Source organism: Rousettus aegyptiacus, unplaced genomic scaffold, assembly GCF_014176215.1.
Source record: "Rousettus aegyptiacus isolate mRouAeg1 unplaced genomic scaffold, mRouAeg1.p scaffold_m13_p_9, whole genome shotgun sequence".
Classification (NCBI taxonomy): Eukaryota; Metazoa; Chordata; class Mammalia; order Chiroptera; family Pteropodidae; genus Rousettus; species Rousettus aegyptiacus.
Genome location: NW_023416312.1, coordinates 101,228,378 through 101,237,872, shown reverse-complemented (window position 1 = coordinate 101,237,872; position 9,495 = coordinate 101,228,378). Strand labels below are relative to the sequence as shown.

At 49.3% G+C, this 9,495-nt stretch overlaps 1 protein-coding gene across 1 annotated transcript; it reads left to right on the top strand.

Moving 5' to 3' along the window:
- The first annotated feature begins 6,329 nt into the window (after nucleotides 1–6,329).
- On the top strand, nucleotides 6,330–8,243 carry LOC118607875 (collagen alpha-2(XI) chain-like). The gene is made up of 3 exons (XM_036227300.1): nucleotides 6,330–6,913; nucleotides 7,294–7,422; nucleotides 7,616–8,243. The coding sequence occupies exons 1-3, from the start codon at nucleotides 6,330–6,332 to the stop codon at nucleotides 7,752–7,754; spliced, it is 852 nt and encodes a 283-aa protein (XP_036083193.1). The 3' UTR covers nucleotides 7,755–8,243.
- The last annotated feature ends 1,252 nt before the right edge of the window (nucleotides 8,244–9,495 follow it).

The following is a 9,495-nucleotide window of genomic DNA, read 5'->3' as shown; positions in this document are numbered from 1 at the left end:
AGTTAAGGATCCACAAGTGTTACTCACGGGTGGTATATCCAAGGTGTAAACTTTGGTTCCGGGTCTTGTTAGAAACGATAGGGCCAGTTTGAGCTGATTCTGTTACACTGGTATTAACCTTTGGTGAACCCAATCGTAGTACATTGCATCCCTGAAAAATGGTCATGAAGATATCTTCTGTCCCACTCGCTCTTCCAGGATCCAGGCGCTGCCTGTTAAGAGGTGGAGTCTTATGTCCACTCCTTTAGAACCTGAGTAGAACTGGGCGGTGACTTCCTTGACCAATAGAGTACAGCAGAGGGGACACTGCGATGTCTGGGTTTGGGTCATAAAGGTGTTACAGCTTCTGCCTAGCTCTCTCTCTAGGGCGATGCACCTTTTGACTTCCCGGGATAACTTAACAGGAAACTCCTGTAATCAATGCAGATTTTTTATAGTTTACTGATTGTTCTCATTAAAAGGCTGAAAATGATATATATCCCGCATATGCTATTGAAACTCCTTTTGAAGTCATCGAGGCAAGATTTTTACCTCTGCCCAACAGGCTGAATTAAATGTTCTTGCTTGGGCTTGTGCTCTAGCTAAAGGTAAAACCACAAACATTTATGCCGATAGTTGGCATGCCTTTTGAGTAACCCCATGACTTTGGAATGCTGTGGAAACAGCAGTGTTTCTTACCTCAAATGGGGTTAAAATTAAAAATAGCAATCATGTCCAAAATTTATTTATATGTCATACTTGTACTGGCCACCTTGGCTGTTATTAACATCCTTGGGCATTCCGAAACATTCCCTGGAAACCACCTTGCTGATATATATCTACCATGAATTTGCTCTCAAAGAAACCAATAGGCAAATCTCTGTCCTGGTCCAAAGGGGTGTTTCCCCAAATAATTATTTAGAAATATCGACTAGAGATGCCCAACACCTGTTCCCAGAAAAAGAGAAACAATATTCAAAATCTAGTAACTGCTGTTTCCATAAAAAAAAAAAGAGAACTCTGGTTTGGGCCAAATAAAAACCCATTCCTACCAGAAGTCCTAAATTTCCATTACTAACTACTGTACATGCATTAAACCATCAGTCTATGTATAAAATGATAATGTTCATAAACTAATATTAGTAAAGAAATATTAACGAGGCCTCAAAAACCTACTTTGCTTGCCTCATCTGCCCAAAATATAATCCTGGGGCGAGTGTCTGTACTGCTCCTGGGCAATTTAAATTTCCCAATAAACCACTCCAAGTTTGGCAAATGGATTTTATTTGGTTTCCCCCATCTCATGGATCTCAATGTTTTCATCATAGTTTATATGTTTTCTCACTAGACTGGACTTTCCCTTGTATATAGGCTACTGCCTCTACTTTGGTTGAAAATTCTATTAGAAAAGATTATCCCAACCTGGGGAACCTCACCTCTTCATAGTGACCAGGGAGCTCACTTTCCTGGTCAAGCATGATGACAGGTCTATGCTGTTTGTCCATTTTTACAGCACTTAAACCATATCTACCATACTCAATCCTTGAGGCTGGTTGAACTGACTAATGACATCGTTAAGACACAATTGGTTAAAATAAAAGACCCAATTGGTAAAAGTTGTAAAGACCCTCCAGATAACTTGGTCAAAAGCAGTGCTGGTGTCCTTCTAAATCTCAGGTCAACCCCCTTTTGAGTTTATGGAACTCAAACTTTCACCCTTTCAAATAGGCACAGGATGCTCAATGCACCTCGCCCCTACCTCTTGGTGCACAGCTGATAAAAGGAAATAAACTTCAATATAGGAAAACCTAATTTCTTCTGTTGAAAAGAACCATATTTTAGTAGAACAATCTCTTTGCAGTGCGCTTCCAGGAGATAAAGACTTCAAACACCAAACTTTGCAACCTGAGGACTCTGTTTATTGAGAAAACACTTCCAAAAAAACTCTCTTCTACCTTACTGGAAAAGCCCCTATCAGGTATTATTAACCAACCCTTGTTCAGCTAATCCCCAGAGGATAGATTGTTGTACTTACATGTCACATCTAAAGAAAGCACCAAACCCTTTCTGGACCTACACACCATCTGGTGATCTGAAAATAAAGATCTCAAGAAAGTGAAGCAGATGGACATAGCTTTCCCAAGATAATCGAACCAGATCTCTATATAACTCTTACTTGCTGCTCCTTCTTATCATGTCTTCTCCCTCTCTTTCTTGGAAAGCTGATGATCTTATCTGCATTTCTCAGTCTATTGCAAAAGGGGAAAACCTTTCTGACCACTGGATCTGTCACCAGAAACTCTAATCTGTTCAAAATATCAGAGAACCTTTGATCTTACCTGTAACCAATTTCTCTTTAATCCCAACTCTGACTGTCAGTTACACCCACAAGCACATGAATGTCATCTATCGGGTCAGACTATAGCAGCCAGGTGCTCCGTTCCTGTGCCTTGTTTCTTCCTTTCCCCAGTCATAACTTTATAGGTTTGACTGAATAAATCCACCTTTGTCATATGACCTTCACCCCCTATGTTCTAATCTTTACTTAAATACAATTTGTCCCCCTGCACCTAAGGGAAATACAAACGGGCTCATTCCTCTTTGCAGGACTTTTATAAAAGACTCCCTTAGCCTGAGATGGTACTTCTCAGGATGTAATCCAACACCCTCTGACCCCCGGCTTAAAAAGGCCAATCGGGAAAGTCCAACAAATGAGTACATCAATAACCAAACTGTACCTGGAGTCCTCTGTACTCCACGTAGTGTCTTTTATGTCTGTGGTGGATGGCACCTCTCATGGGCAATTGAATGTTTAGCTACCTAGCAAACTGGCAGTTAGTGCTCCTGGGATATTTAACTGTCTCTGTCTGTACCTATAACAAATCAAAAGCCTCCCATTGGGCCACCTCGTTAAACCTCCGGAGGCATATAAGACTTTTGGTTCATTCCTAAGGGGAGAGCCTTCCTCCCTGGGTCAAAGTGCTAGTGAGTGCGTGATCAAAACTCTTTCCCTCGCATTAGGAGAGCCAGTTGATTCTACAGCCAAAGCAGTAGCAGCCTAACACCTCACCAAAGAAGATGCACAGGTGAGAAATAAGCATATGAAAACATGCTCCACGTGGTCTATCATTAGGTAATTGCAAACTGAAACAATGAGATACCACTATGCACCTGTTAGAGAGGCCAAAATCCAAAGCACCAACACCACCAAATGCTGATGAGGATGTGGAGCAACAGGAAGTCTCATTCTTTGCTGATGGGGATGCAAAATGCTACAGCCACTTTGAAGTGGCTCTTACCATGTGATCCAGCAATTCTGCTCCTTGGTACGTACACAAAGGAGTTGAAAACTTCTGTCCTCATAAAAATCCGCACACAGATGTTTATAGCAGCTTTATTCACAATTGCCAAAACTTAGAAGTAACCAAAATGTCCTTCGGTAGGTGAATGAATAAACAGTTATCAAGCTAGAAGAAACCTAAATGACTATTACATGGAAGAAACCTAAATGCCTATTACTAAGTGAAAGAAGTCAATCTGAAAAGGCTGCATACTGCACGACTCCAACGATCTGACATTCTGGAAAAGGCGAAAGTATGGAGACAAGAAAAGGATCAGTGGTGGCCAGAGGCTGGGGGCGGGGATGGAGGATGAGGACTACACTGATGGATAAATATCGCTGTACAGTTGTCTGAACCCCGAGGCTGCACAACACCGAGAGAGCCTGCAGGCAAACCATGGACTGTGGGTGACAGTGATGTGTCCGCGCGGGCTCACCCGCTGTACGAATGCACCACTGCGAGGCAGGATGTGGGTAGAGGGGAAGGCCGTGCGTGTGGGGGGAGGGGATATATGGGGAATCGCTGTACCTTCTGCTCCATTTTGCTGTCAACTAAAACGGCTTTAAAAATAAAGTCTATTTTTTAAACAATTGAGCTGTAAAGGATGAAAAAGCAAGAAAATGAAGACAGATCATAATGAAAATAAAGAGGAGGCTGAAGATTAGTTTTCTTGAAATTGGTATTAACAGAGACTTTTCTTGTCTATAATGCATTTAACTCCCATTACAGATCTCGCTACTTCTAAAATATTTTTTAAAAGGAAATTCAGCAGGCTAGATTTGTTTTTCAGTTTACACTGTTCTTGCGTCCGCAATGCCCGACTGGATGTCATTTTAGACAGTCTCGTCTTTTTGTGTAGTTTTCATTAGCCACGGACTGTCTATGGGGTTAGACCTGGCCTGGAAAGGAACAGGAGGTCCTTGGTCTCTGAGGATGGCAGATTGTTCTGGTAACTAAATACCACCCTGTATTTGCAAAATCCTGCATTTGTTTTGAAAAGAAAATCTGCATTTGGGCATCAATCCATACCTGGCCATGGGCCAGGGAACAGTCAGTGTGAGGGGCGTTTGCTGGGGTGGCCTGCCCCCTCCTGCCTCCACCTACCTGAGGGGACCCCAGTCAGGCTTGAGAGAGTTGATGATGCCGTCCAAGGCGCCAGGCAGCAGCATGTCATGCACCAGCAGCACGACGAGGACCACGTAGGGGAACGTAGCGGTGAAGTACACGATCTGGGGGGCCAGGATGCTTAGAGGGGCCCTGCAGTGCCCACTACTCCCTTAGAGGCCCCCAGCCTGAGCGGCCTGAGAGGGGCAGGCCACGGTCCCCCAACACAGGTCAGTGTGTACAGAGGTGAGGATGGAGGCCAGCCAGCAGCCCCCCCTCTAGGCCTCAGAGCCAAAGGAAGCCAGGTGCTCGTCTGAGGCACCAGCAGCCCCACGGCAAGCACAGGCAGCTGCAGAGGCAGGGCCGGCCTGGGCAGGGAGTGGGACATCAGCCTGGGGGCAGGTCCCATGCCTCCCGTATGGGATTCCAGGTCATCTGCAGAGGTGGGGTCCTTGGTAGCTGGGATTAGTGGGCCGGCCAGAGACAGAGGCAAAAGTGGCTGGACAGCAAAGGCCTCTGCCTCCGGTCCAAGCCAGGCTGCCAGCTTGGAAGAGGCAGCTCCGCAGACCCTGCTGGGAAAGAGCCAGCCCTCCAGGGACCTGGCCATGTCCCACAGCCCTCGGCACACTGTCATCATGCATCTGTTCACACGTTTGTCTCCGGAACCTGATGGGCAGCTTCTGGGGAAGGCAAATGTCTAGATCCCTCTCTGGGCCAGTCACGGGAGACAGTGATAGAGCAGGTGCACCCAGACCCTCTGGACAGACTCAGACGGTGAGTGAGGAGTAGAGAGGAACTGGGAGGGGGTGGGGACGTGGACCCCGATGCGGGAAGGGGCAGCTTCTGCCTGGGTCTGTGCCCCCACGAGGGAAGGTTACTGGGCCTGAAAGGGGAGGGTGGGGAGGCGTCTGCAGCCATGGGGTGGCGATCAAGTGGCTTGGACTGAGGTTCCTGTTCCACCCCTCAGACCCGATCCCAGGCCCAAGCCCAGATGCTGGCCGGGCACCTCCCCTGTGGCATCGGGGGATCCTGGCACAGATAGCTCACAGCAGGCAATGTAGTGCCCGCAGCCCTGCCTGTTTCCAGATATACCTTTCCTGTTGACATGACCCCCTTGCAGACACAGATGTGGACCTGCACCCAGCAGGCCAGCAGCCAGTAGGGCCACCGCCCAGTCTAAGAACGCTGAAACCTCTAGCCCCACTGCCCACCATCCAACAGTGATAACAAAATTCCTGGGGAAGAGACAGCCCGTTGGGCTGTGCCAGCACAGAGCAAAGTGACTGGGAGCTGTCCACAGGGTGGTGCTCCCCATGATGCAGCCCTTGAGCCCGACTGGTCCACCTGGAGCACCTGAGCTGACCCGGGCCCAAGCCTGCCTCCTGGAGGCATCGCAGTGTGTGCGCCTGGAGCCCAGGAGCCACTGGGAGGAGGCGGCGGGACTGCCAGCCAGTCCCCTCCCTGGGCTGGAGGGAGAAATGGCACTGGAGGAACGAATCCCTTCCATTCTGATTCCCCCAGGGACTGGGCTGGAGGGTCCCCGGGTCAGGCAGGGCCCAAGTATGACTTCTGCTGGTAACCTCCCCAAGGACTGCGCCCCAGCTCAACCAAAACGGGCTCGCAAGGACTAAGTGTAGTGACCAATCACAAAAATGTAAAGGGCCTTGCTCTGTAGCACAAGCGCATTGGGGGCGGAGCTTCGTAGGGGCGTCCTCATTGGCTAAGCAGTCAGTGGGCTCTCTGGGCCGGCTTGGCGGGAAGTGGCAGAATCCTGTTGCACACGAAAGGCCATTGTTTGCGCAAGGGCCCGGGAGATCCTTAGCAGCAGTGTCCGTGCCCGGGTGGAACATCCAGACGGGACCACAGTCCCTCAGCCACGGGGCCGAGAGGGCCGTTGGAGACCATATGGCCTCTGAGGCGGACAGGGAAGTCTCAGCAGCCATGCAGGCTGCAGAAGAAGGGGTAAGGGCTGTGGCTGGTGCGGGGGATGGCCTTGGCGGCACAGAAGATGAGGGTGGCCCTGGTGGGCCCGACCGCCACAATGGGCCTGGCAGCCCTCATGGCCAGAATTGCCCTGGTGGCCCCAGCAGGCACTGCGGCTCTCGCAGTCCTTATGGTTTTGATGGCACCAGTGCCCGTGAAGATCAGGGAGACTCTGGTGCCCATGAAGACCAGGGTGGCCCAAATGCCCATTATGATCAGGTCGGTGCCGGTGCCCGTGACCATCATCCGGGAGGCCATGGTGTCCCAGATGACCAAGGTGACCCAGGTGCCCAGGAGGACCAGAATGGCGCAGATGCCCAGGACCATCCGGGAGGCCCTGGTGCCCCATACGAGCAGGCTGGCCACCAGGGCGGCCCTGGCGTTGAGGAAAGGGTTCGGTCAGCAGCCATAGGTGCACCCAATATCCAGCGAGCAGTGTGTGGTTCCGGGCCAGGTGGAGATGCAGCACCAGAGGATGAAAGACCGGGAGAGCGACCCATCATCTTGTATCCTTTCTAATGATGCCCTGAGACTTATAGCCAACCCATAGAGCAACATGTGGCTTTGGGGACAGGGAACATGGCAGCCTGGGGCAGGGAGTAGGATGGGGTTGGAGAAATTGGGAGCAGGGAGGCGAACTTGGGTTAGCCTGTTGGCAGGGGAAGTGGGAGAGTAGAAGAGGCTGGGGGATGGGCAGGCAGGCCCCACAGGTGGAGGTGGGACAGGATGAACTGAGGGAGGAGGGAAGCAGGCCAAGGTGGCAAGGTTGGGGTGGACTTTCAGAGGGGAAGCCTGGGGTGCAGGCCTGCCTCTGAGGTGTGAGCAAGCCTGAGGCACTAGCTAGTTCAACCGCTGTTGGATGGCGCCTTAACCACGACTCCTTCAGCACCATCACTGTACCATTCGGGTCTCACCTGGAGGCAGAGATGGCCCGACTGGCCATGGACATACAGGACCGGCGCCACCACCCGGCCATTCAAAAGGAGTTCAGAGTGCACGGCAGCATCCTGGCTGTGTAAGTTCTGGAATGGGCCAACATGGGTTGGTGGCCAGTGCTCAGGGCCTAAGAGCCAGTCTAAGCTGGAGAGGGGGGGCTCTGTAATGGATAGCAGGAAACACTCAAGTGTCAGGTCTCAGGAGGGGGTGCAGTGTGCTGGGGGTGAGAAGGAGTCATCCCCTCTAACTTGACTTTTACCCCTCACTTTCAGCAGGTGGACTGCTGAAGACCCCGGCCCCCTCCAAGATTCTGTCAACTCCTTCTTCCAGATGCTTTTCCTGGTGATTCGAAACATTCAGCACAACAGACCCCGCTTTCCCCTGAGGACCGGAAGAGGAGCTGGGAATTAATCTTGCAACCCCAAACTAGGCACTGCACAGGGAATAGATATTTGGACAGGACCTCTCTCTCCCCGGGGCCTCATTGTTTGCCCATATTGGCGTTTCAGTCTCCAGGCCATCTTGTCCATTTCTCTCTTGCTTTAAGAATGGGATGATTAAATGCTTGTTAAGTGCAGCAAACAAAACTGAGCTAGTATTCTGGGTCTGCTTTTCAGCCTCAGTGCCTGCATATTTCCTTGCCTTTGTCCTCAGCTTGGAGGGAAGGGGAGGTGCTGGGGATTCAGAGAGTGGTACAAAGTAAAGGCAGTCAACTAAGAAATGCAAGATAACGAAAATCAGTTGCGACATGACATTCATTATTGAGTACTGTCAACATTTTGGAATATCTTTGCTGTTTTAAACTTGTATTTATGTGTTAAACGTGTAACGGTAAGAGAAACGTATAGGATTATTACTCAGATATTTTTTGCAAGCTTAGCATTTCTCCTGAAGGTCTTTAGTGGAACATATTGACATGACCACTTTCTAAAAGTGCTTCGAGAATATGTCAGCGAATAATGGAATTCTTGAAGTTTTAAATTATTTCCCTTTCCTTAAATTTTTCAATGGAATCTTTGTATTGAAGCCTTTCCATGTGTGCTTCCCGAGTAAGATAGATTCCTGAGGGTAGAGATGTTGACCTGCGTGTTTACTTGCTATTTTTTAAGATCGTTTTTTTAAAAAAAAATTTAGTAGCCTTTTATTTCTTTATTTGTTTGTAATCTATATTTATTTTTCAATTATAGTCGACAGCAATATTATTTTTTATTATTTTCAAATATATAGCATAGTGGTTAGATATTTATATAATTTATGAAGTGATCCCCCACAATATGTCTAGTACCCACCTAGCACCATACATAATTATTACAATGTTATTGGCTATATTCTATATGCTGTACTTCATATCCTCATGACTATTTTGTAACTATCAATTTGAACTTTTTTCTTAATTAATTTATTTTTATGGTGGCATTGGTTAACGAAATCCAGTAAGTTTCATCTGTACACTTTAACAGTAAGGCATTTCTTTTAAGACTCTCGATCACATTGCAGACACAGAAGAGGACCACTCAGCAGGCCAGCAGCTGTACAGTTCCCTCCCAGTTGAGAAGCCCTGGCACCTCCAGCCCTACGCCCCACCCACCCTCGGGAGTTGTAAGACTTCCAGGGGTAGCGCGAGTCCATGAGGGCTTTTCCAGCAGAGGATAAAGAGAATAGGAGCTGACACAGGGGTGGTGCTCTCCCTGCTGTCCCCCTTGAGCCTGGCTGGTCCCTTCTGATCTGGGCCCTAGCTTGCCCCCTAGGGGCATCACACGTCTCTGCTTGGAGCCCTGGAGCTCCAGGACATAGGCAGCGGGACTGCTGGCCCCTCTCCCACCCGAGCTGGCAGACAACACGGAGTGACAGTGCCTGGACTGAGAAATGGAACAAAGTCCATCCATCCTGGCTACCTCAGGGACTGTGCTGTTGAGTCCCTGGGGTCAGGCGAGGCCCAGGTGTTATGCCTTCTTAGAATCTACCCAGGGCTGGGACTCGCCCCACCCATGTGGTCTCGAGCCAAGTGGGGCCTCGGGAGACATGGATACGAAATCCAAGAGCTCAGCAAGCCTGATGTCAGCAAGCCTGTCCCATGTGAGGGGGCGGTCCTGGCAGTGGAAAAGTCTCTTAGGTTCATCCTGAAGGGTGATGTGAGACAGGCTCGGTGGCA